This window comes from Anopheles stephensi, chromosome 3 (assembly GCF_013141755.1).
Source record: "Anopheles stephensi strain Indian chromosome 3, UCI_ANSTEP_V1.0, whole genome shotgun sequence".
In the NCBI taxonomy this organism is placed as follows: Eukaryota; Metazoa; Arthropoda; class Insecta; order Diptera; family Culicidae; genus Anopheles; species Anopheles stephensi.
Genome location: NC_050203.1, coordinates 29,173,729 through 29,201,682, shown reverse-complemented (window position 1 = coordinate 29,201,682; position 27,954 = coordinate 29,173,729). Strand labels below are relative to the sequence as shown.

The 27,954-nt window shown below is 42.6% G+C and overlaps 2 protein-coding genes across 3 annotated transcripts in view; one reads left to right on the top strand and one right to left on the bottom strand.

Annotated features, from left to right (window-relative positions):
* The window catches only part of LOC118509360 (SCY1-like protein 2), a 105,400-nt gene that overhangs the window by 35,560 nt on the left and 41,886 nt on the right, over positions 1-27,954 (top strand). For both annotated transcript variants that reach the window (XM_036049882.1, XM_036049883.1), the window contains exons 4-10: positions 9,520-9,645; positions 9,858-9,956; positions 19,000-19,140; positions 21,705-21,921; positions 22,000-22,145; positions 24,430-24,560; positions 24,930-25,044. In XM_036049882.1, coding sequence (XP_035905775.1) covers positions 9,520-9,645; positions 9,858-9,956; positions 19,000-19,140; positions 21,705-21,921; positions 22,000-22,145; positions 24,430-24,560; positions 24,930-25,044 — 975 coding nt within the window. The remainder of the gene's footprint in view (positions 1-9,519; positions 9,646-9,857; positions 9,957-18,999; positions 19,141-21,704; positions 21,922-21,999; positions 22,146-24,429; positions 24,561-24,929; positions 25,045-27,954) is intronic.
* Positions 1,756-3,656, bottom strand: LOC118509362 (general odorant-binding protein 72-like). The gene is made up of 3 exons (XM_036049885.1): positions 3,165-3,656; positions 2,742-2,909; positions 1,756-2,661 (listed from the first exon to the last, which is right to left on the bottom strand). The coding sequence occupies exons 1-3, from the start codon at positions 3,276-3,278 to the stop codon at positions 2,464-2,466; spliced, it is 480 nt and encodes a 159-aa protein (XP_035905778.1). The 5' UTR covers positions 3,279-3,656; the 3' UTR covers positions 1,756-2,463.

The window sequence follows — 27,954 nt, the reverse complement described above, 5'->3', positions numbered from 1 at the left end:
TGCATCCTTAATAGATGTCCATAGTTATCACATTATGTGAGTGTTAATTAACCTACTTCATTACTCTTGATTCGCAAATATTTCACTAAGGATCGTGCGGAATTTTTCTGCTGCAAGGAAAAACCAGCGCTCGCGGTAGCTACCAACAAGTTGCCAAAGTAATGCCTTCATATTTTATCTAAGTTCTGGCACACGTAAAAAACGCACAAAATATAAAGATGTACCATTCCATCCACCCCGAAACCGGAAGTGGGAGCAGCTTTTGATGACTTTTGAAAGTTGTTTCTTCGCTCAAAATAAGCATCATCGCACGGAAAAGGGGGGGTATCGGAGAGAAAATGCGCACGGAAAACCCCGAGCAAAGCGTTCACACATACTTGCTTGCTTGTGTTTCCTTCGGGATGAATAATTAGCCGTAAACTTTGAAGTATGCCGCGAAGAAAAATGAACTTACTGAGCAGAAAATTATACTTACGGAGAAATAAAATGCCGTCAAAGTGGGAGAAAAAACCGGCATCCAACTTTAATCGTGTTTCCGTTCGAACGATCCGTATGAACCATCCGGGGTGTCTGGGTTTTGGGGTGTGCTTACAAAATATTGAAAAATTCATTTCATTTCAAATGTGGAGAAAAGCGAACTCAAACACACACACACACACACACACACACACACACACACACACACACACACACACACACACACACACAAAATTGCAAAGAACAGCAAGAAAATTGTAATCAAACATGTACGATGTGAGTTTGGTAATGATGAACTTATGGGTTGATGTGATTGTGGGGACAACATTTACACTCGTTCAAAACCAAATATGATGCTTTGCATTTCTCTCTTCTGCCATAGTTAATAGAGCCTTCAACGAAGCGAAAATTGCGTTTGCTTGTTCTGCAACACCTTTTAATGTTGTGCGAAGTATTTCTAATAAAAGGGTTGGTCTTGACAGCTGCTCTTTATGGTTTTAAAATTGTTGTTTTGATGTTTTAAATTAAATAAAGTCTCATATGGACGGACAGCCAAACTACGAATTAATTGAAAAATAGTCCATACTATCCCATCAGCGTTAGTGTTACTGCTCCATCGCCATAATTCGGGTCTTTGGAAAGCTCAGCTCTACTGTGTGGCATCCGACAGACGTAATTTATATTCCGATCGTAAATAAATCTTAGCATTCTTAGGCTGGAACATGTATATATTTAAAGTTTAGTATGACGGCATTAGGTCTACCAAGTCTCTTTTTAAACGTTTCAATAGCAAAATGGCTCTAAGACCTCGTTAGTAGGGCGACATTCATAATTATTATCATGAGCTACTCACTTTGGCCCTAGGAATCTTAAAAATATCTTTGATTATGCAGTCTCTTCAGAGAGGTTATCGTCAGTGGCGGATTGGACACGTTGGAGACCCAAGCCAAAATGGAAATTGCTACATTGCGTTTTGGGGGAGTAGGCTTTCAGCGAGGGCTCTTACACTAGGTTCCTTCCATCAAAAGCCTTCCTTACACCAGTAATACGGTGTCTCTTATACAATCCCTCACATACTTATATGATGTCTCTTACTCCAGCCAGTCGATGAGATCCTGAACGGCCGTCTAGTATGTCTATCGTTAGATCCGCCACTGATCATTGCATTATTAGTAAAACTTTTCTATGTAAAGGCTTTTCATTTCTCCAGTTTCTTCTTAAATCTCAATTTCTGTATAATGTTTTTTTTCTGGCCGTTGCCAATAAATATTTATACATTTTAAAACAGAATCATCAGCAATACGGCCAGGCCGTTCTTCATGAATAAAAAAAAAAAAAAACAGAATCATTGTGTCACTTAGTAGTAAAAACGTGAGAGTTTCATACATCAGATTTTGAATTTTAGTTATCATCGCCAAGCTTACTATGTAACCAATGCATCCTACAATCAGAGTTGACGAAGGGTTCATGCGGTTCCGAATCCCAGAATTCCAAATGACGGTTACTCCCTAGAACCGGTGTAGAACCTTGCTTGTAGCACGAGAGTATGATAGCTGGCCGTCACCATTCACCTGACACGCGACTTTGGTCAGGGTCATTCTGAGAATCCTTCTAGAATTGGCCACCATTTCAGAAGCGCCCTTTGAGCCGCATTATTTTACCTTCATTGTTATGCTATCATGACTCACTTTGCAATATGAAGGGCTTCCGAGAATCTATCTCATAATGGTTAGATGAGGTAATTCGAAAACCATGGTCATAACAGTTACAGCAAACATTAAGAGCCCTCAGCACAATTCTTCTCCAATTAATATAAGGTAATAAACTGTTTTTAATTAACTGCTTATGGAAGAGATTTATAAACTAACAAATAGGACAACCGACGGACAGGACTCCATAATGTTTACAAATTTACCTTAAAATTAATGCTCCTACCCACGTACAACCCATCCCGCACGACCGCGACCAAGTTCCCACCCTTTCCACCTATGGGAAAATAAATTTAGGATTGTTCTTCGAAAGGCACTGAAGCATCGCGTATGCTGCATCGCAATTGTTCTTGATACCGTCGGCCACATTCCGGCAGATGTCAAGCGCGGCCCGCATCGGTCCCGCCAGCTCGTCCGGCATGATGGTGTCGATCTGTTTCACCGACGCGTCATAGTTAAGCTTCCCTTTCTTCATCTGCAAAAGAACGTAGAACGGGTGCATCAGCAACAAGGGATCCCCATACCCGTAGGTACTGGCGCTGGTCCGGACCGTACCGTTTGCATCATTTCCATCACGCAGTTCACGTAACACTTAAGCTCCTTAACGTCCACGAACTTGGAGTCGCGCAATCCGTTCGCCAGCTCCTCGGAAACTTTCGTCTTGCCCAAGCAAACGGACCGTATCATTTCGCCCGACTTCATCATCTGCTCCACCGTTGCTTTCTAGGAAGTGGGCAAAAGTTTCAGTAAAGTAAAAAAGGGGTGAAATGGTTATAAATCTTCCCTTTTAAAACAATATAGAATTCGCAGTAGCAAATTTGTTTAGCGCTGTGATTATGAACCAACGCTGCAAAGTATCGCACCGCCACAGCCACATCGAGAGAGGCCGTTAAATGGTGTCTAGAGATTGAGTGTGTGATTTTTCGCCCCGATTGGAAAAGCGAGCTCCGATGGATGGAATGGGAAGAAAATTATTACCCCTTCGGTCGGCGTTGGGCCTCGCACCGTTCCCAACAGCAACAGGCTGCCAATCCACAAACACCTCCGCCGGAATGGGGAAATCCTTTCCCGGCTACGCGCTTTCCCCGACATTGCCGGTGCGGTATGCGTGTGCTTCTTGCCCAGCGATACTTTTAACGCTTTTTTATCCCTTTTTCGCACTGAGTAAACAATAAAAAAACACGCGCACACACACAGCAGTTATCGTTGTAGGCAGTGAAGGAAAACAACACGAAGCAACAGCTTTTCCTTCGGCAGCGTCCGGGACAAACTTTCTCTTCTTTCCGTGGTGCAGAAGCGAGGTAAAAAGCGTATGGTTATAATATTTATCGCTTTTTCCCACTCTTTCCGTACGGCACAGACACACTCTCACACACGTAAACTGGCCCAGGAACGGCGCGTTTTTTTTTCGTTGTAAATGGCGTCCCGGGGCAGCTTTCCGCCGTTTATGCGATCGTGTAACTAATACGCGCGTAATCCATTATTCATACGACTTTTATATGCAACCGTTTACCTTTTTTTCTTCTGCTGCTGCTGGTGCGGCGTGCGTGTGCATCTATTTGTTGCAACGATAACAGAAAAGTATTGTGCTCACATATTGGGAAGCGGTTCGGGGCGCGGTGAATAGGAAACGATAACAATTGACGCTAATCGACATGTAAAGGAAAGGATGCCTTTTTTCTTCTCTCTACAATTCTCTTGTTAAGAAGATGCATTGTGTTCGTGGAGAAATGGCTACAGCGACAGTCGTAAGTCAGTTTTTGAAGAATGTTTATCAGAAATATGTGATCGTTTAAGATGTTTTACCTTTTACTATTACTAAAAATAAAACTCAAGTCGTTTAAATATTTATTGCATGACATGATGAAACAGTTAGAGGTTAGAGTTTATGGGGGAAAATATCATAGAGTCGTGAAGCTTTATACAGCAAAGAAATAGAATTGATTGTTGTTTTTTCATTTTTCGCACATTAGCAAAGGCGAGATGTTAAATGTCATTAGAAAGTATTGCAAAATTGTTTTAAGATGTTTGATACTGTTTCTGGGATGTTACATTTAAACATTATTTATTTTTAAGCATTTTTATTCGTTACCGAGTTCCAAGTTTCCTGCCAGTTGGTGCTAGCACTTCGTTGACGTCGCCCCCTGTATTCCCGTTGATTGCCCTCTGGTGCGAAACTACACAAGCATGCAGTATCGGATGTCTTAGAGGAAGATCTTACTAGTTTTTTGAAGATTTTATGGCCGTTTGTCTGCAGTTTCCGAGTGAATTTGGTATTCAGCATAAAACATTGTTATACTTGCTCTTTCGTCAGCAAACTATTTACTTGCTTTACATCGATCGATATTTACATCGATCTAAGATTTGATATTTTTAATAGTAAAATGACTCAAAATTACACATTGATTGCTTTTCCACTCGGGCTCTAGGAAGATTTGTTATAAGTTGAGCGCCCCGAAACCGGCGACGGCGTCACACGCATGAATCACGCTGATTCACGCAACCCTCCACCGGATAAAGTGTAGACGGAAAACCGTTCACGAATGCTATGGTCACCGTCGATAATTTGCATCTGCAAAATGGAAAACATGTTCATCCGGTCGGCCGTTTACTGCATAGCGTCATCGTACACGGGTAGGCAATAATTACAACCTGATCGAGTCACTTTTCTTGGAGCATGAATTAGCTTTAGGGAAAGGAGGGAATAACAAAAACAAAACCATAGCATCATTGCTAAAAGTGCCGATAATCAATGGTCGTTTGAGTTAATTTGGGAGGGTGTGCTGCATTCCCGAAACCCCCACTTACTACTGGCACTTTCGTAGTCGGTGAGCATGGACTGGGGAGAAAAAAAAATCATTCATAATAGAATATATGTGGAATCGATAGGGATATTCACAGGCTTTATTTCGTTCGAATAATAAAGTTCGATAATGCTTTCTGGTTCATTTTCCACCAACCGCGATGGAGATTTAATAAGCGGCAGTTAGCAAGAAACCAATTACCAGACCCGCGTTCATTAGCGATGTCGATATGTTGATATCTTTCATTGATAATTGACGTTCGGAAATGAATTTTTAATTGACTTAACGGCTGGCACAGATCCCATACAGCTGTCAGATGTGGGATAGAGAGAAAATGTTAGGATTCTTTTTCTCGGATTCATCCGCACTGTGCAGATGAGGTTTAAAGCTCCATAAATAACATTGTACTAATAAAAGACTTTTTGTACTAATAAGCATTTTAGCTCGTTTGCTCACTATTTTGACAACCAAAAATGTCCAAAAAATAAATTTAAATTAAAACGTTGTTTTACCCAATTAATAAAACTATATGGAACCATCAATTTTCAAATAAACGTTAAGGAAAACTGTGCTATGACTTTTTCTCGGAACGCAAACAACCATTTTTCCATCGCAAATTAACACAACTGCGCACGATATCTCCCGGTGCCGATTGATGAGATTCCTCGGAAGTGCAAACTTTATTCAAGTTCCGTTCCGAGGATTTCCGTTTAACAATCATTGCTGTCCATGCTGCTACATCCGGAAGCGGCAGGAGCTTCAGCGCGGGCTAAACTTTACAAAGCCATAAATAAATTTTTAACATCTAATCGAACCGCCGGCGAAAAACCAAATAACATCCATGTGGACAATAGAACAGACAGCAAAATAAAAACCTCCGCCACTAAATCCCTTTTAGACGGTCGTTTTTCTTCAATGGCGCTGGAACCGTTCGTGCTGGAACTGCTGTAAATCCCACTTTAATGTTCAGGGTTTGTGATTCCATCGAATCGGCAGCTGTTCCATGTAAGCAAGAACGAGCGAGAAAGCGTGTTTGGATTGGAGAATAAAAAATGAAAAAGCTAGAAATGAAGGAAAAGGCACCAGCAACCAGGATCCTTAACCACTATTTGCTCAACAAATTCGGTACGCAATTCGGAGCGTCACGAAGCTAATCCGCCAGCAGATTAGAATGTTTAGCGCCCCATTTTGGAACAGCAAACAGCAGTGAACTTTGCTGCTGTCAAAGTCCTGTGAGCAGGAAAAAATGGAGGCTCGTATATTGCGGGTACAATGAAGAAATAAATCAGAGTATTTAAAGGAAACAGTTAACGTACATTCGAGAGTGAATTGATAGCCAAGAGCAGGTGCAGGTCTACGATTGCATTTTTTAGATCAAAGGGCTATTTCTCTATATATATATGTAAAGCACCATTTATAAATATTTTACTTTTTTATTCCCAACAAAAATATATCTAAAATAAAGCCACCCTACCATTTCAAATATATGTTATAAATTGTCCTATAAAATTCAAATCGTACAAACACCGAAAATCTCGGCTCAAGATGCTTAAGATTTCAGCTCGACCTGTCTACATCCACGTCGGTATGTACTCACCGCTCCAGGACCCCTGAATGTGGTCCGATGAAAGGCAAAACATCAACAACACTGTGGCACACAATGCTCGTTCATACTTTGTGTTGTTACAGTCCCCATTCCCACCACACGCACACACACAGCCGTCCCTCCGAAAAAGCTGCAAATATTTCAACACTATAAAACAGAAATAAAATTCAATTTTCCACGGAATGAATTTGATTATTCGTGCGGAAGTGTTTGTGACTCCCTGCCCTCATCTCCATCATCCCCAGCCACCAGCCACAGGGACGAATGCGCTCCGATCGGTAAGAAATTCCTTCGCAGCATGCTGCGGACACGGCCATACCGCATTCCGCACACCGAGAGGGAACGAAAAGAAAACACACTCTCCATGTGGAAAGTGTATGTGAAAGATGGAAAATGGAAAGGGCAACAAAGTGGCACGGCACAGTGATTTGTCACCGAGCTTTACAAGCAGCGCCCAACAGCGTGCATGGAAATGGCAAAAAACCCCTAAAGACGATGCCTGGGCGAAGACTGGGTTCGTTCGTTCGTTCGCTCGTCCGGAACATTGAGTTTCAAGCTCAAGCTCTCCACCTGCTCCGCTAACAAGTTTGGACCGGGAAAACGTTTCGCCAAACGCACACACACACACTCACACCAAAATAGCGTTCCACATGTTGCGGGAAAGATAGGGTCGCATCGGATGGGCATGAATAAATTCATCGATGTCAAGGTGTGCTCGGGGCCTGGTTCGTGGGAAACGGCCGTTCAGGTAGGTGCCGTTGCACTTGGTATGCACATTTGTAATGCACTACGCCGGACCACGGTAAATGTTATCGTTCCGGTAAAGTTGGCCGTAGCTGGTGGTCCATCAATCTAAGGCGATGGTTACGGAACGTCTAAAAATTGGTGAAGCGCAACTATTGGCGAAGAGGGGACGGATAACAGATCGTGAACTTCGTGAACGCTCTTCGACATGCTTGAGTCATTACGATGCGGTGGGCTGATGTTATTGCAGTCCGAACAGCAACACAAGTATCGATTCCATTACTGCTAATTTGAGGTGGAAGAAATAGCACACTATAGACATTCACGTTGAAAAGACTTCGTTCATCATTTAAGCAGTCGATATTCGCAATCAATTATTATCTTATTTTATAAGTTAGTTTCTGTTTTCTTCTTTCTTGGAACTACAACCTCGAGAGACCTTTCGACCTGCCATTTCGGGCTTACTGTGACTTAATTTTACCCGGAACAAAGTAAGCAGCACTGTGTACGGGGAGGCGGTTTAGATGGGATTTCAACCCCGGTCCTGCCATGTGAATACCGGTGCCGTTAACGCCTCGACCACCGGACCACCCCAACTTTATTTAAGCTTTTTGACGCATGGTCAACAGTTCTACTAAGTGTGTTTATAGATAAAGTTTGTCAAATCAATTTTCATGTAATGTCTCTGCTTGGGCTCTTACTCTAGTCCGTGACCGTTTATCGTATGACCCACACCAAGAGGCATCAATTGATATGGAATCATTAATTTAAACAACTTTAAATTAAAAAAATCCTAGATTGTTGAATGGAGATTTTTCCGTGCTGTCATCATAGTTCTATCTTGTTGCAAAAAAATGAAAATATTGAAGCACTTCCTGAAGCCCAGTAACAACTGCCAGTTATTTGCTTTCAGTTTTTAGAAAAGGGGGTAGAAATCTTTTACGAGATTCCGGTCCAACAGTATTCTATAACACTAATTATGCAGCCGAAAATTACGAGAAAACCTAGCCCATACTGTCTGGTAATGATTCTTGAATTCTAAATGGAGCAATGTATCCTGGACAAGATAGAAAATGGCATAGAAAACTCATTGTAAATTAAACGAAGTCTACCACGGGACAATCACTCATGATGAGCTGATGACAGTGCTTGTAAATATTATCTTCTTAGTAGTGAATGCATCACACTTATAACAATTTCTTCTTTGTAACTACAACCTCGTAAGGTCTCGTCCTACCGTTTCTTGACTTTTTTTTTACACGTAGCCTGAATAACCTGAATCTGTATGAGATTTTATACATGGCTCTACTCTGTTATAGCCGCTAGCAGCGGCTAAAAAAATCAGTTGAACCTATAATGAACCTACAGTTCCAACAGAGAACCTTATCTCATCATTTTGTACCCAAGACGGAGAATGTTTCATATGTAACATATGTTTCAGAAACATATGTTTCTAGAAGATTTTGACATTTCGGTGAAAGGTTACAATATGTTTGTAAAATCTTCCTTACAAGTACATAAATTATACTACGAATCCAAGACGAACGCCAGTTGTTTTTTTATTGAATATTGAAAAAATCGCACAAAACACTTATTGATCAGCTCCTAATGGCGTTTAAGTTTTCTTTAATATTTTTTTGGCTTTAAATATTATTTTTTGCAATTTACCATACATCTGGCAATCGCTTCCATTTAGTTTCAAATATTTAAAGCCTATGCATCAGTTATTTGATGTTCCCTGACACGGATAAAACCTCTGTGATTTATGGAATGCATCATGTTATTCCTCAAATTCCATTCCAAATGCCTTTAAACATCCATCAGAGATTGAAGCACAGTGTGCTCTGTGAGATCTTCCTCGTTGAGGTTAATTACTCAAATTATTCATATTTCACCTAACGGAAAGAAATTTATCGATTGTATAGTCACTTGGGAATGAAACATACGTTACAAGAGTAAACAAAATATCGAAAAGGAAACCAATCGACCAAAAGAGTTTAAAAATGTAATACAGTAAAAACTCTTTTACGCCATATTTTCATTCCACTTAGAGCAACAAAAAAAAGCACGGCATCCTATTTGCTACATGCTGTACTATTTATTGGCATCCTCCTGAAATATGAGCACTATCACTTATTTAAAAACAACTTCAACATTTTCTTCTCCTTTTTTTCGCCAGGAATGTTCCATCTTCGTGTTCGAGAAGCGGACGGCCGAAAAGCTGCACAAACCAAAGCGGAAGGAGACGGTTACGGAAATTTTGCGAGCATCCGTAAAGCAGCTGGAACGGTTTCGGCATCCCAAGGTTCGTATAGAAGCTGATGGAAGCGAGAAGGCACAGCGTATTTCGTAAAGAGAAACGATCGTTGCACAGAACGACGCTGGACGGCTGGACGATAGGACGAGCAACGAAAGTACTCGACACGACCAATGTTCACAGCACAGGAACCGTGTGCATCCGGAACGAATTTGTGTTTAATATTTATACCTTCCTTCCATGCTTTTCCCTGCTTACAGATCCTGCAGATCATGCACACGGTCGAGGAGAGTTCGGAAACGCTCTCGTTCGCCACCGAACCCGTCATCGCCAGCTTGGCCAACATCCTGGCCTATCAGGTGAGTCAAGCGATCCAGAAGCTTTCCCGCTATAATCGTTCTGGAACTACATTTTACCACAGCTAAGCCAGGCTGGTAAGAATAAGGTTGTGGCTTAAAATGACATCCGTGTGGTCTTACCGCGTAGTGCGCTCACGATAAAACTGGGGAAAAAACTATGAAGCGTCGATTAAAACACTAAAAAACCCTGTGCATAGTCTTTCCGCGACGACACAACCGTGGCTTTGGGAGTTTATCACACTTTTCACAATTAACCCCTCAGCGATGCTGGCGCTAATGTTGATTTTGAGCTTCACCTAATAAGAATTTACAGCAGTAAAAACGGGTGGTAAAAGTATTGCTTTCTTCCCGAGGCTGTTTGAATGAACGAAACGAAGCAGAAGAATCTAACTCAACTCTCAGAAACCTGAGAACAACAATGCAAGCAACTCGTAGCTGAGCTCGTTAAGGGAAACCCCCTAGTAGAGCTACTCTTAAGGACATTTATCATTCTTATTTATTTAAATGAGTGTACATTACGAACAATAGTTTGTCACGCTGTTGCTACAAAACTTCAGGATTGGAAGTCTGTCCCTCCCGGGGAAAAACTCACCCCTTATCCACCCTTGCGAAACTGCGTAAACAGTCAGGGGAAAACTCTTTCGACTGGTCGGGCTCGTTGCTCCATTAACGCTTCAGGGTGCTTAAAAAAGGGGGGCGAGGCTGCGTCTTGGTGAGGGCAGGATTCATTCTAGTGTTTCTTTTGTTGCTCGGATGTAATGGACCGAGACCGAACGGAACGACACACACACACACAATCAGGGAATGGTGATTATCTCGTTCTAACTCATTTCCTTTCATGACCATTCACTCGTATAATGAAGCTAATGAGCGAACCGGTGCGATAGATGGGACGGGACGATAGATGGATGGGTCGGTCACCGTGTCGTTCGCCCATTACTATGGGGATGGCAAAGTTTGCTTCTTCCGATGAGCCTTTCCGATGGTGGAGCCTGTCGTTTGGAAGTGGAAGGCGAAAAACAAACAATCCGTATAACAGCGTTTGTTGTTTGCATGTCAAAATGGAGGAAAGCCAGGTGCATTAATGCTTCGGTTTGGGTTTCGGTTATTTGGACACGGGGGGGATGATGTTGTTTGCTTCAAAACTTGTGTCTGTCGTTGAACCTGCAGCGTTTTTCGGGGATTCAACGAAAAGCATGCACCAAATGATACGTTGTTGTTGCTCGAAGGGTAAAGTGCATTACATTCGTAATATTCTTTAGGAAAATTAAAAAAATCAACCTTTGTTCGGGGAGTTCGTATTTCAAGCGCCTGAAGGTATGCAATTTAAAAAAAACGTTTATTTACCGACGATATTCAGGGAAATTCATAACAATCTCTTACTATGAGGTCAGAAACATTTTACCCACCTCTGCCAAATACCTTTAAGAGGAGCACATACAGTAAAATATTATGTAGAGTGATTAACGATTAAAATATTTATGAGTTTCATTTTAAATTGTTTTACCTTTGGTCATAACGTTTTTGAACTAACGAGCTGCTTGGGTGAACTCTCTAGGCTCTCGATCCGAATTTGGACTAACGTAGACTAGCTTTCTTATCCGAGTGTACCAATTTCCTTCTTAAGATGACCATACATGCAGCCGTTCTAGATTCCCCAAGAGTTTCTTCTTTGAGTAGTGAGATTTGTCATGCGCTGTCGTGGATCAAGTCGGGTAGAAGGATTTGAAAACTCAAAAGGAACATCTTTTGCAAGCTATCCTTTCGAAATCTGAGTCCTTACTTTGGGTAGAGGACCATTCAAAACTTTTGAAAGCAATGGAAAACCAGATTAAGCATCCCTTACAAGGCTTATCCTTGCAGTCAGCTCTTATACTGGCCACGGAACAAGGCTAAATTTACATCGATTATCAAAAAAAAATTTCTACCGTCTTGGCTTTAAAATTCCTCGCTTTTTTGTAGAAAGCGGCGCAAACCAGAAAGTACATTAACAGGAAATAAGAACACGGAGGCTTCCGATTTTAATGACATTCTCTGGAACAGGTATAGAAGTAATAAATTTGGACTCCGCATTACTCTAAACTATCAAACTACATGTTTGTGAATGTTTTGTCCCCCGAGGGTGAATTCTACAACAATTTTAATTGTCTGCTCAAATGAAGAGTACCTTGTTTTTTGTTTCCAATTACAGTTTTCAAAACCTATATAAAATGATTCAAGTACTTACTGTTCAAAATGCCATTTTATCTCTAATCACAACAGATTTCGATCCAAAACAGGTGTTATTTTATCTAATTCTTCAAACTGTTCTCCTACTAAAAACCATTGCACACTGTCATCCCTCCATTGTGACTGTGTGATTATCCTTTTTAGTTGATATGCAACTTGGGCTACTGAGCCTCGCTACGTAAGGTGCATCGTTCGGCCACATGTTACCATTATTTTAGTCCCATTAGCGTACAGTGCCGAGCAAAACCACATGGCAACATATTGGCCTCGGGCGTTTGATGATACTTCACATTTGCCTGAAAGCCACATCAACGATGCTCCAGTAAGAGATTAGTGAAATTATGATCACATCTACAGCAAACACACCTACCGAACGCGAGCGAGTGTGACCCATATGACCGAAAAGGCACACACTTTGAACAGAAAAGGGGGGCCACAAATTGTACTGTCACCTGGTCCTAATTGAATGACGCAAGTAACACTTCATTAATAAGGTGAATGTAGGGCGTAAGTAGACGGAGAGGTCGGATTTGTTTTGAGTATAATATTTACAAAAGATTGATTTATAATTTACTTGTGATATTTTGCTGCTTATGGGTTTTTTTGAAATTCATGAAATTCATCTTCAAACATATTTTGGATGATTTTCAAACAATATTGCGAGCCTATTTAAAAGCTGTATTTTAAACCAGATTTAAGCTATATTTCCCATGACCTAAACCAACCGTACTCGTTTCCATAAACTGTATGTACAATATAACTATTAACGATTGAACCAATAATCCACAAATGCACCGAACCGAGTAGCCTCGGCGTAGAAACTACTCGTTATGTTAATATTACAGTAATCATATCCTTCTCGTTCATCAACCCAAAATTACCGAGAACTATGCACAGAGTGCCAAACAACGCCACAACGATAGCACTTTAATCGAATGGCACAATTCACTCTAACCCAACGGCTTCAAGCTGCCTGCTCGCTGTTGCTTGCTGCGTATGATATCGTGGTCCGAGCCACGTTCCGAACACTCCAAGCCCGGCACCAAACGACACACAGAGAAATTCCCCAAGTGCATGCATGTAGTAGGCTCATTAATTTCGATGCCTTTCCGGTTCGTGGCCAGCCTGTCTGCCTGCTCGTCGTTCACGCGGCACTCATTTATACCTAGTACATGTGTAGGAATAGTAGTCGGTGAGTGGTGCCTGGTCGACTGGTCCGGCAGGGCGAGCCTTCCAACGCTCCCAAAATCAGTACCACACCTTTAACCCTACAACATGGCCACCTTGGCTTACCGTACTGGACAGGGAATTGGAGTGGAACCAACTCAAATGGACATCACCAGGTACAGCAGGTACCAGCATCAAAGCTGATGACGGTTGATGTAACAGTAGTTCCAGTACTTCCGAGACCGAAATAGATATCGATCCATTTCCGATTCGCTGATCGACAGGCCGGACGTTCTAATTAATAGCGGTCGTTTTCGTTCGATAGCTAACCGCAATTCTTCCTCTTGGTAGAGTAGACACGCATTCTTTGGACAACTGGACGGACAACAAGAGAGCACACTTCAGTCTATATTCTCAATTCTTCCTTCCGGGAAATTAACCCAAAGCCCGCCGTGCGTGAGTTCTCGCCGATATAAAAAGGATATTGCTTTGTGGATATCCACTCCACCAATTCTCAACAACACTTCAATCGTTAAAGGCAACTTTATAATCAGACACCGTGTGAGGATGGATCTGCTCCACTTGAGGGCGAATGCAACATTAACAGATACTATCGCACACTTGACGTCTGCTGTTGGGAAAGTGCACATTCCATGCTTTACATGCGCCTGGCTGCTGCCCGGACACTGTGTTTGTGTGTCCAACCCGAGTGGTCAGCTGTCAGGTGAAGTTGTGCTAGGCAACAACAGTACTGTACTGTGTCTCGACTCGTGTCTGTTTTTTGATTTTTATGAGACTCTTTGTTCTCGAGTCTCTTGAAAAAGTTTGTAGTTTCTGTCCGTTATACAACACCTGGGAAGGACATTTTTTGCATTAGACTATCACTGTGTACAAACATTTCACTCCGGATTAGTGTAGCTTGTGGTATGTTAACCGCATCACTCCATGTGTCCTTGTCATGGATTATTTGTACAACAACACGGTACTGAACTGGTGTAAAAATGCCACAGCGTACACACCTTGGTATTGGAGCATCTTCACGCTGGTGCTTTCTTGAAGACGCTTCTGACGCCCTGAACGGTTCAGCTCAGTTTCATGACAGTGGGATATTGATACGCCACAACTCACTCGTCCCTCGTGCCTAACTCATTACCTACGGCGAGCCATAGTAGGTACTTTGTTGAAAGTGATACTTTTCTTTCAGTTTTGCCCACCGCTAACTAAGAGCCTTTCGTGCCGATGTTCGGCTGCATATCCTGCCGCAGTGCAAAATGGCACGCGATGCATCAAACCACAGCGTCGTGTGTTTGTGTGCAAGTGTACGGCACATACCAGCGGGTTGCACACCTGTAGCGTGCTCCAAAGGTAATCCGACGTACCTTCACAACGAGCTTCCATCGCTGACTACACGAAGGATTATTTAAGGAATTAAGAACCACCCGACGGTCCCGCACGTATCTTCCCTCGGACAACAGACACGAGCCGTGCCGGCACGGCGCTGCGACACGGCACAACGTCTGCACCGGTACGAGTTGAGCTTCGAGTGCACTTTGCGCTTGATTGTTGCCTGCTATTCGAGAGGGCGTCAAGATCGACAGTCATGTTACTAGCGTACTAGCTTCACGATGAGCAACAACAGCACGGGGAAAGGTAATGAATTTTTAAAATCATTCCACACCTTCTCCCACCGAACAAACCGTGTCTCGCTCGCCACGTAAGCCATTTTCTGCTCCAAAGCCAAGATTACATTTATGCAAGCACATGCATCACCGACCCATTGGCCGTATGCTAATGTGCCATTACCTGCAGTGCTGCATCATGGTTCGTCCTGGGGCGATGGGGGCTTTAAGCAGTTGCGAGGTATGCTCAGCTGGGAGGTATGATTTTGATGCAATAATTTCCTTTGTACGTACGGCTGCATGTGGCTCTTACGCAAGACATCTGTGCAAAAGAAGCAACAATAACGGCATTAAACATTTATACTTCGTTTGATGTGATTGATTGCTCAATTACACTTGATCACACGACAAGCGCAAGCGTGATACATGAATGGATAGTAAACAAAATGTGCTAGTCATTCTTCGTGGAAGGAAAGCTGAATGGAGATAAAATCACGAAAACAAATTGCAATTCCAATCACGGCACAGTATTAAACTGGCTTTTGAGGAGCATTTTTACGTTTTCTTTTACCAGGTAATGGGTATGACATACATTTATGTTTAAATACTTGAAACTAGTTTATTATGACAGTATTGATTGATAACACAATACAATCCATAGTTTCAGTTAAGTGGTTGAATTTTAAATGAACATTTGCATATGAAATGGGAGCAAAATTGTTTATAGCAATTGTGATGAGTTTTATGGCTCAAAAATAAAGCATTCTGACTGTGCGTTAATTGCATTTTCTGCCAATCAAGTTGTTTTCCTCGAGGAAAATTTATGAAAAGACGAAAAACCGTTCGCTCCACTTTTTGTTTACAATGCTACATACAATGATTCCAAAATGTTCTTAAATTTTTGTTTATTTTTCAAAAACAAATATATAGAAATATATAGAAACTTAAATATGTTTGAACATGCGAAAGGGTTTTAACAAGGAATGTAAAAAGAAATTGATGAATAGACGTCAAGTACTGGGCGCCTCCATTCATCGAAAGCATGTTTCGATTTCTTATATTATTAATTCAAAGCCACAAGCAATACGCAACACCTCAACAATTAAAAAATTAAACCAAAAAAGAATTTTATAGGAGCAATTCATACAATTTTCAATAGATCTATTAATAACGTTAGCCAAATGACTAATTTTATTTCTCAAACGATAATAATCCCCTATTCAACGAGGATGGCCAATGCTGAGCGAGAAGGTATGTCAACATGCAGAATTTAAAACAAGCTCAACCCACACAAGATTGACCCACTGAAAGTGCTCTTCTAAAGAATGAAAGATGAGTAAAATATGTTGTTATATGTAAGGAACGGAACTGACCGTATTTGGTTTGAACAAAATTTATAAAACCACGCAAAGTTCTTCAATGACTCTCAAAATAAATCTGCAAATAAAGCAAACGCCCAATGCAAATCCCTATACATTTTTTCCAGTAAGGAAAATTGATGCATTCCGGTGAAGTACTGGGCGCCTCCATGACAACAAATAACTGAACAGAAAAAAAAGGATCTACAGTCGTGCCTTGTTTTAAAAGTTTATTTTGAAGGGTTTTCAGGCGAAACTTGTTTTTAAAAACAAAACTTCGATATAAATATATAAATAGTTTATAAGAAAATACAAGGATTATACCAAAAAAACTATTCGATTTTTTAAATTAAATTACTTTCACCGCTACCTGCCCGTTGTTCACTTTATTGATTCCTTTTACTGTATGTTCAAAATAGCACATCGTAACAATTCCTAGAAGAAGCTCGAGGATAAAGTTAACCGGAATCAAATACTTCAATTATATCGAACAAAGTTCGGAGAAATTGTGAGTCGGCCAGATATATTCCCATTCTGTTTGGAGGCAAAGTGAATATACGAATCGATTTTGTTGCAAGACTGATACACACGAAATACGACAGTAAATCAAAGAAACTTCAAACACATTCAAACATCGGCCGATTCGTGTTGTTCGGTGTTAACCCTCTAGCCCCATGTTCCCGGAAGATATAAAGTGACGCCAATGACACCGTAGCGAGTATATGCCAAAGTTTGTACCGGGAAGCCGACGATGCATTACGGGTGGAAGATTTGAACATTCGAAGCGTATCATTTTTTCTGGAATGCAACAAAATTATATTTCCGAGTCAGAAAATGTAACTCTAAATTCCAAACATCTGATAGCCATGCTAAGCCATTTATACGCTTCGTCAGTTCAGGTTTTCGATAAAACATTGTAACGATTCACACCGCGGAAAAGTTTCCAGACCACGATTTTGCACTTTTACGTTGATCATAATGAGACACGAACGTGAGATTTATGAGCATTCTTACCCACGAGCTAGCTATCGTAATGGGCAATAAATGGTCAAATAAACTGTCTTCCAACAGAGAGCACATACGAATGAACAATCGCAGTATTGAACACTATTTGTAAAATACCCTTTAGAGTAAGGTTTTATTTGAACAACTAAGCCTTCTACCTTCTTTTAACATGTAAACACTTAAATGTAAAACCTCTCAGTTAATCGTCATAAATAAATTCAACCACTCAAAACCCACCTCAGGTTTGGCAACAATATGTACATTCTGGTCAAGAAGTGTTTGCTCTTTTTGCAATCTAAACTGTCAAATGAGGCTCAAACCACAAAGTTCAATATGTTGCAGCATGTGTTTGTGCAGATTTCTTTTTTTTGTGTTTTGCGGTTGTTCAATCTAACCAAGATGGTACTACGAGCACATCAGAGCCAAACTCGTCCCAGTACCAGCTATTCGATGGAAATGGAAAACATTTTAACCACAAATTGAACCACCAAAAACCCCACAACCTGGCGGTAAATTGTGCACCGATTTCTCGGAAGAAAACCCCCGCACAAACACACAAACAACCTTACGACCCCTTCGGTCATCGGGCGGTTTTATGGTGTATCAATTATTGGCATCGTCCCTGCTGATAAGGATCTACGATGGGAGAGGAGAGAATGGAAAAGGGCAGCGAAGGTCCATCAAACCACAAACATAAGCCACTCACAATCGGCCAAACAAGCTCAAGCGGATGGTCCCGGTGTCTGCCGGGCAGCGGTAGCAGGTATTTTGACAAATGGTATGCTATTTCCGATTGCCGCGCCATGCCTTCACACCTGTGTCACGTGGACGAGGCTACGGTTCATCCGTCCATCTTCCCATGGATCTCCCGCCCCATCACCCTCGGGCCAAGTATGGGTGAGACCATTATGGGTGAATTTATGTGATGGTCGATAGATCGGGCATGAATCACCTTAGCGCCATTATACCGTCAACATCGTGATCATTATCGAAGCTCTAAACGACCGTCATCAACGGAAGGCTATCAATAGACTCCGATTGTGTTCCCTTTGGATGGGTGGAAAGGGCAGTACGAAACGGTGACCAGGGTGAACAATGTAAAGAGCCCTAAATTCAAAAGCCCCCACCAACGTGGGAGACTTCTTGTGGAGCAACAAGCTAGCACAATCAGCAGTTCGTCAAACTTGTACACAATAAACCACTGCTACAAGAGAACCGCCACACGTGCAGGAAAGTGAAAAGCTTCGCAATAATTCTTCAATCAGCATCTTATAAAAAACCCGATTATTGTATTTATTTGTACAGCAGAATCCTTCTAAAAACAACAAACAATTTTCTCGTTGAACCTTCCACCATCGCAGTGCGTCAAGCTTTTCCAGACGTTCTATCGCAGGAAAAACCATATTTTACCCCAAAGGTCCTCGGGGAAAATTGCTCGAGTGCGTGACACTACAATCCTTCCAGTGAATAAGAAATAAGAACAAAAAATACGCAGGCGGAAGACCTTCTCTCCTTCTGTTTTCAATTCTAACCCGCCTACCCGTCTAAGCTTTTCGATTTATTTTACCAACTGAACCGCCACAAACGAGTAACCTCGCACTCTCTCTCTCTCTCGCTCTTTTCTATCTCGTTCTATATCGTTCCATTTTCGTTGCTGCGAGATAGGAAGCGGGCGGAACAATTACGGGACCACCGAGCACGGGAGCATCCGGCCAGCACTGCCCAACCACCATCGCCCCGAACCGGCCGGCCCACGCGAAAGAGTACACGTTCCTGGACATTGAGCTGAAGTACGGAATCCTACAGGTACGTATGCGGTAGCCCCCACCCCGTATTGAAACCATTCGCCATTTATTGTTTTTTCTCGCTCTTCGTTGTTGCGCAGTTGGTCCTTTTGCTCCTCTTCTTCTCGGTATACCTCTCTCTCTCTCTCTCTCTCTTGCCCTACGCCCCTACCGCTATCTAATACCCTATTAATAAAGGACACACAATTTGTCATCGGACCGCGAACCGTTACCGGGTTTCGGTGGCCTGTCCCAATAGCTTCCCCTCGGGCGTGCATAAGGAAACCCCCAGGCACGCACAGAGAGGGAAGAAAAAAAAAAGAAGCGGAAGGATTCCTAAAGCGTTCGCAGAAGCAATGATTCGTAAAACTGGCCGCCTTTTTTTCCTTGGTCTAGAACAGCTTGCCCTCGGCCGGGCGAACATTCTGCAACCCCCCCGATATCGTATCATTGCTTCGTCCAACTGTGACGGCAAGGTGCGTCCGGGTCCAACTGCCGGTCAACTGGAAGATCTGCCATGCTGCCATTTTATTTTTCGCCTCCTACTCAGTTTCTTTTCCGAACCTTGTAGACTCGCATCGAACACAAAATCGGATCAATAAACAAGCGGAAACAAACGGTCTTGCACACGTTTCCCGCAAGCAATGGCGAAGCACCTTAACAAAGACACACACACACACACATAAAAACTCTTTAGAGTGTTCTTCCACCGTAAAGTATTTAAATGGAGATCGGTGACATTTTCGCAACGCTCCTCTCGATATCGACCCAACCACTTTTGCCGATAATTGTCCGCATTTGCCCACCAGAACTTGGCATGGAAAACGTGACTAGTGGGTCAGTTTTTCAATTCTTCGGCTTGCTTCCTCATAAATGTCCACTGCCCCTTTTCCGGGTCAACATGATCGATTAGCACGTGAATACTGATCTGATCGATCTGACGATGGTGGAACATTCAACGACACCGATGCCGTGGTGTGATGCCACGTGCACGCTGTGCCTGCCCGTCTCGTTAGGCACATTGCACAGCGGTATACAGCATCCGGGTAACTTGTTTAAAAATGCATTCTATGCCCTCCCATCCTTCACTGTGGCTATTATTGTACTCTCCTCGCTCCCTCTCACTATCCCACCCTCCCTCCCCACCAATAGCTTCCTGGTATTGTGCAGGTTTTTCAACCATTTCCGTGAAACCGTTTGCACTTCGGTCTGTTTACCTCACGCAGACAGAACAACGCTCGTTCGCCCCCAAGGAAAAACTATTCTTTGTGCAGCATAATAATGATGATTTCAAATGGCACATTTCTTCACAATACCAAAGTCACGTTTCAGTGTAATAGAAAAAAAACACACGGCCGCTCACACACACAAACACACTCAGTTGTGCTGTAAGTGAAACCTCTGGGCCGAGCGTGGCCAAGCAATGCGACCGGGGTTTTCAGCAGTGCGCAATTGATACGATCTATCGAGGCGGAACGATTCTGAGGCGTGTTCTGGCGTCACTTGCTCGGATAAAGCCACGGTGGTGGCTGGGTACTGTCAAGTAATGTTAGCAATTTCAACGAGGCCAATTTTATCGCCCGCATTGCAAAAAGGATTACGGAGAAGGCAGGAAAGCGTTCGTTATTTTTAAGTTTTGTTGGTAGCTCCGGTGGAATGCAAGCGACGGAGATGTAGGTGAAGGACTTCGATCAGTTATTGTTTGTAGCGTCGATTGAGCGTCGGTTTGTCAATGGATGTTATAAAATGTTTAGTTAATGTTTATTCTAATTTTGGTCGAAAAAATAATAACTTTGTATAGTTAGTTGAAAGTTGTTTTAGTCTATTAGTGATTGATTCTTGAAATTGGTTTTTATGTAACTATTTTTTGTGGCCGTTTTGTTTTTATCCAATTATTATGAAATACAAAATTGCCTTTAGTGCTGCTTTATTTTATAGATCAAAGATTGGTCCATCGTCATACTGTTTTCCCTTTACAAATCAGTACGTATTGAATGTTTTATATCCTTTTCTCAGTTATCCTGTATCAATTGTATGTAAATCTTCTCTTTTCATTAACTCAACTCTATTTTTCTCCTACTTAGCTTCTATTTTACTTCCCATATTCCAGTTCAATATTTTTTACATTTCTCTTCAATTATGATCATTTTTTTCATTTTTTTATGTTTATTCTACTCGCTCTTAAATGTTTATATAAGCTATATAAAAGTTTTTTTAATGTTCAAAATTGTTGGATGTATTTGCTTTATTCAAAATAAAATCATTTTGTTTCTTAATCCGCTGATCAAGGATTTTTTTTAAATAAATATTATTGTTCATGCATTTTTTGAAGAATTTTAAAAACATAATGGTCGGAAAATGTATCGTTTGTTAATGTTTTTATTGAATTATTTATGCATAAACAAAAAACGATCTCCTCCTTGAAACATAATACCTTTCAATCCTCAGCGTGGTCTCGACCTGCAGCGTGTAGAGCGTAACGAAACGAAAAGGCACAAATAAATAACGTTATTCAAAACTTCATTATACTTCCATTCCATTCCCATGACGATTGACGAAACCCAAACTGTATTCCATTCGTTACAGATCACCGAAGCACTATCGTTCCTGCACTACTCCGGGCAAGTGATACACAAAAACGTCTGCCCGTCATCGATACTGATCACGAAAAAGGGCACCTGGAAGTTGGCCGGATTCGAGTTTACCGAGCGCACCAACGAAACCGATGCAACCGATCCCGTACCGTGCCAACCCTGGTCGACCAGAGCCTCCAAGCTGGTGCAACCGAATCTAGACTATATGGGTAGGTTATGAGACTCGCCACACACAGAAACACAGACAAAAAGTTCATCAACTCATCGCGACTCATCTCGTTCCACAGCGCCCGAAATCCAGATTAACAGTAGCTGCAGCATACTGAGCGATATGTTCTCGCTCGGCATGGTTATTTGCGCCATCTTCAACCACGGCCGCTCGCTGATCCAGTCGGGCAATTCACCCTCGACCTACCTGAAGCAGATGGAACTGGTTGGTATTTTGGGCACGCTCGACCGACCAACGCCGAACCCAAAATGGCACCCAGTTCGGGGGTTTTCCCACACACACACACGCGAAATTATGTGCTTTATATGCTCCTCCGTCACTACACTTTTTCTTACACGCCTCATTTTTTTCCCGAATGCAATGCAATCCGGAGCACTAGTTCGACGCGTCTTGTTTGGCTGTCGTACGACTTCAACTCCCGGTGATGATGAATATTCATCCGGGTGCGAACGTTAAGCCGGACTGCTCTAATTTTCAGCCCTTCCGAAAGCATTGTGAGCCTTTAAGCTCCAATCTGTTCTACGGAGTCGAAGGGGCACACATACGGCAAACAAACCCACCAAAAGCACATTCCACAGTTCCTGACGATAAATTTATTTTTTCCCAATTTTCCGTCAGCATCCGTGAATAGTATCCAATTTAAGCTTTGATGTATAGCGGGCATCCTGCCGGAGTTTGGTTGGTTGCTCGCTTGGTTGAGTTTAGTACCTGAGTGCAAGACCCGAGTCTTGGCCCTGGTTTGGCTTACATCGCCGAACAAAGCAATCTTCGGAAGTAACTTTCCTTGCGTGTCGCTTATAAGACATCGCCCAAGATGAGACACACAAAAGGCGCACGCACAATTCAAAGCAATGACAGCAAGGGTACAAGCGCGGAAAAAAGGCAGCAAAAGAAAGAGGCAGCGCCCTAAGTGTAATCATAAATTCCGTACATCGTTTATGTTTCTGGTGCTGATAAGGTACACGCAGAAGGTACATAGAAGGTACCTCCAAAATTGTGGAGTTTGATGGATCATGTTACGGGTGTAATATTTTGTACACAAAATCAGGCCGACGTCCGACAGCCGGTTTCCTTGGCCCTGCACTTTTATCCTAAAAACAAGTCATTATATTACTTTGCATGCTTTTTAATACAACTTAAACTGTGTGAGATGAGATCGAAATTTATAAACAAGACTTGTGCTTTTGCAAGCGACCCGTTTATTGCCTTAAAGAAGTCCAGAAACATTAATCCTAGCTTTGCTATAAACGTTTGCTCTACAGGGTAAAGTTTTATAGCATTTTATGTTCTCCCTTTCTCTCTCTCAATTACTGTCGATGGGGACGTATTTAGATGGTGGCGCCCGTATTTAGAAACACATTCAAAGTGCTAACTTTATATCCCAACAACAATACAACACCTTCACACGTTTTGCAAAAGCCTCACATACACACGGACGACTAATACAGCAGAATCCTTTCACGTACCCGGTACCGTACAGGGAACGCTCGTACTCCCTCTTTTTTACATCATTTAACTTGGTTAGCTTTCATTTTATTCACAACAATAATTAAATCAACTCCAAACTCTCTGCCCGGCCTGCACTCGGCGACTCGGAGACTCTGCAGAACAGAAGCGGCCATGATTTTTTCCCTTACACACCAGAAAAACCAGCACGAGGTTAGGGGTTTTCGGAAAAGTGCTACCAACCCGGTACGTTGTAACTTACAAGCCCGTTGGTAAATTGCTCCGGGAAGCATACACTTTTCTGTTCGCGTTGTACCGGGTGGCTACGAGGCAACGGGGTTTTGCTTCAGTTTATTTGCCCGTCTAGGACGGTTAGCACGTGTATGCCACCTTCGTACGCCGGCGGTAGGAAGACTCACAAAAATTGTTATTATGTACTGCCAACAGATTGTTGATTAGATTCAAAAATACATTCACTCCCACCGACCATGCCGTCGAACTTTTGTGTGTGTGTGTGTGTGTGTTTGTGTCCCTTCAGGGAGTAGTCTTAAGCGAGCGTCGGCAAATTATTTGCACAAAAAACATACGCAAAACACAGGTTGTGTATGTGTGTGTGTGTGGTGAAATGCTTGGGTGATTCGTGTCGCGCAGACCTTTAATGGAGCAAGCCTATTATTAGAAGCCCATTGATACTGCAAATATATCCCACGCGATAAAGCTCCGTCACGACACCACGGACCGACAGCACGAACATGTTCCATTCACACGCAATCAATGTATGTGCACCAAACCCGGACCACATCTTTCCTCCCCAAACCGTTGCCACACCGTTCTCTACCTTAGCTACCTTATGGTGTGTCCCTTGGCCGCCCTATAAATTGGCGCCATGCTTCCTCTTGCGATGAGTACACACACACACCAATACGTCGGGGATGATGTCCCGAGGTTTCCGAGACCTGGGAGGGATCGGTGATTAGTTTAAACGGAGCGAGCGAAAGCGAGTGAACAGAAGAACGGGAACTAATTTTCTATAAATCATCAGCTAGATGAGGCCGTGCACAATATCCTACCGAGGATACCGATCCCGCTGCAGGAGGCAACCACAAGGCTATTGAAGAAATCACCCGGAGCTCGCCCGACGGCTCAGCTACTAACGCTCATCAAGTACTTCAGGTAGGATGGACACGTTTACTTTACTCTTCCCGGCGGCATCGGGTGGGCGACAGAAGATACAAAAAATAGAAGGGCCTTCCAGCCTCACTTTACCATTTTTTCGCCGGAAGTTTCCTCGCGGCTCGATGCACACAGCACGCGGTACGCAACGGCATAATTGGATTGGGCCGTGTTGTTCGGAGGGTTTTCGTTTTTTTTTTCACCTCCACCGTCCGTCCGGTGCCACCTAATTCCATTTCGTTCCGTTTCGAATCGTTTCGCATTTCGTTATTTTCCCATTTTCTTCGGTTCCGCCAGCGTTTCTAGTGTTCCACGTCCCTTTTTTTACACGCTCTTTAATTCTTCCTCTCCGGCCACGACTCGTTCCAGCGATCCGGCCGTCCAGGCGCTACAATTTCTCGATGTCATCAACATGAAGGATCCGACGCAGAAAACGCACTACTACCGGAGCACGCTCAGAGAAGTTCTACCGTTCATACCGCGGGTAAGAAGCTACACGGACGTGAAAATATGTTTTTATTTGCTATTTGATGCCGTGGTCGTTCACCGGCCGTCCGTCCGCCCGATTTCCATCAAGCGCGACGCGATCTACACAGCAAAACAATTCATTCGCTGTGTACTCGCTTCCCTCAGGTGTCCTGTGCAGCGAGCGCCCATTTTTTTCTTTCCTCGATGGGAAAAGGCTTGCACAAAATTGCTTCATTTTGCTTCGCTGCACAAATTCGTAATAATCGGCACCGGTCACGCTGGGGTGGCGTTAGATCGCAAATTTGTCGATGGATTGGACCGCCTCGCACCATCACCAAGTTAAACCGATGTTAATGATTTAATGCTGGCAAAGCGATGAATATTACTGCACTCATTACTGGAGCCGAATTTCTGTTTGCTGAACGGTGGCTGACATTTTCGGGAATGCATAATTGATTTGCATTTGGGGTTCGGGGCTCGGTGCGCAAATAAGTGCGTACCGTATTGGATGAAGGCAGTGTACATCAATAATGGTGCTGATGAGGATTGTTTGTTCTGGTAAATGATGCTTTCGCTAAATAATAATCAGCGATGTGAGCCTAGGCCTGAACAGGAAGCACTCTCAGAATGCAATATCATATTCTATGAATGCGAATGAACAAATATTGAGAGCTAATTACACTGTTGGAAAACAGCTGATATAATTGCAGGAAACCAGTTTTTAGGTACAACGTTTAATGTCCTGCAAAGTATGAAGATTCGAGGCTTTGTTATAGTTTTACTAGTCAATACTATATTGTACATTCCTGTTCTTCATCGTAGAAGTAATAGTTACGTGGGTCAATTTTTTTTTCAAGAAAACTTGGAAATGTATTTACATCAAGCACTAAAAACTGTTCTCAGTTTTGCCCTACTGCAAAAATCTATTGCAATCGATCACGTCGGTTTAGAGTTCAATATTCTAAGCTTACTGGAGAAATCATCCATTACTTTATAAAAATGTCCCTTGTCCACGTGGATAGTCAAACAAGTCTTTACACCGGAGCCAGGCCAGTCTAAGTCGCTGCCCAATCGTACAGCCTATAGAGCACGCTGCGTTGAGATCATTGAACAGCTCACGGTGCTCGTCTTTATAGAGATCACTTCATTAAACTAACTCACATACCTGATCAAAAACTCTACTGACCTTTAGTTTTAAACAGAGCCTTTGTCTCTGATATCGTCGCAGTAGGTATTTTAAGCGGGAAAGTTTCGACAAACAGTAGTATGGTCAATGGGTGATTTACTTTTTACCCAAGCTAAGTGAAGGAGACGACCTCTTAGTTCGATCATATATTCGTTCATTTTTGTTTACGCTTCGTTAATCTTCAACCCAAAGACATGAGTCGTGCGTTCCATTGCTTGATAAGCTTCTACTGCTCAGGAAAGCCTCAGACATTTGACTTCATTAGCATATGTCTGAATCTGAACTGACTTATAGGTGATAGTACTCCAAGGTTTTCCCTAGTGAGTCTCAGGTGGACCATCGTTGTGCCAGGTCAATACGAAGACAGATGGTAGATTGAGAATGAGAATGAGTGATTTCTATCCTCCTTCAGATAACAGGTGATGTTGCTCGTTGTCATTCTACTTATTCTCGTTGTTAAAAGTTTGGTCACTACTATTTCATAAGAGGTCTAATAATAATTGCTAGCAATATCCATCAAACAAAGAAGATATTTTAGATCATCATCATCTTCTTCTTCCTTTTCTTATTCTTCTTTCTTGGCCTAACGACCCCTTAGGTCATGCTTGTCATTTCTGGCTTGCTAGACATTATGATACGCCATAGTTGGAGAGTCAGTCCTCGCTACGAAAGAACGGTCTGGTTGGGATTTGAACCATGGTGCTGTATGAAGACCGGTGCTGTTGTCGTTACTACCACCAGACCACCCAAAATTTTTGTCCTTTACTTCTTGTTAGAAAACATTACAAACTCACTTGTCAACAATGTATCTTGTGTACTTTTAATTTATTATTTTCCTGCGGTAAAAACGAACGCTCATCACGGTTAATCATAATCAATTACAAAAACCATGTAAAACAACAGCAGCCCACAAGCTATTTCCAACACAAATATCGCACACAAAACGTCTTTATCGAACCTGCTTGTAACAGGCCAGGTCTGAATGGTTGATCGATCCTTTATGCGGTTTCCAGGGCTGTTTGCCCTAACCTGCACACCAATCACGGATGTAAACAACCTTTTCTCTTTTTCCAGTTCATTTGCGTTGCGTTGCTTAATAAGGGTTCGTCTTCCCACACCCACCTTCCCAACACACTCTGGGCCCTCTCACTGTCGAGCTATCTGTGCTTTGGTAACGATTCGTTCGAATACCGTTTACCGCCCGAGAGCTTCAATAAGAGCGTGGTCGAACCATCGGAAGCCATTTTGCCAATGCTTCGAAAACCCCTCCCACCGGCCGTCCGTTCATCGCCCGAGGCAAATTGACCTGATGCAAAAACTCGGTTTTCATCCGAACCGAGCCCGGGTTTCAAAAATCAATCAACCTCAATCGATGCAATCGAAGGATAGCTGGGTGAAGCAGTCAAGCTTCACCGTTGTTGTCAGAATCGGAGCCACGCTTGTGACGAGTGTGGCAGGCTCGTAGCTCATCTTACCCGGGCACAACAACCTGTTGCACACAGTTCCAGCTAGCGGTTCGACCATTAGAGTCCAATCGAAACGGGCGCTGTTGTTGCTGGAAAAACGTTGGATTCGCTTTTCTTCGAAAGCAGCGCGTAAGATGCTCACCAAAAAGCAGTAAGCGATCCCCCAATCCTGGCGGGGGTTAACAATGTAAAAGTGCAAATTAGATTTGATCGTCCGACTTTTCCACACTTTGCCGCCAGTCCGTTAAAGGCAACAATATTGATTTCAGCAGCA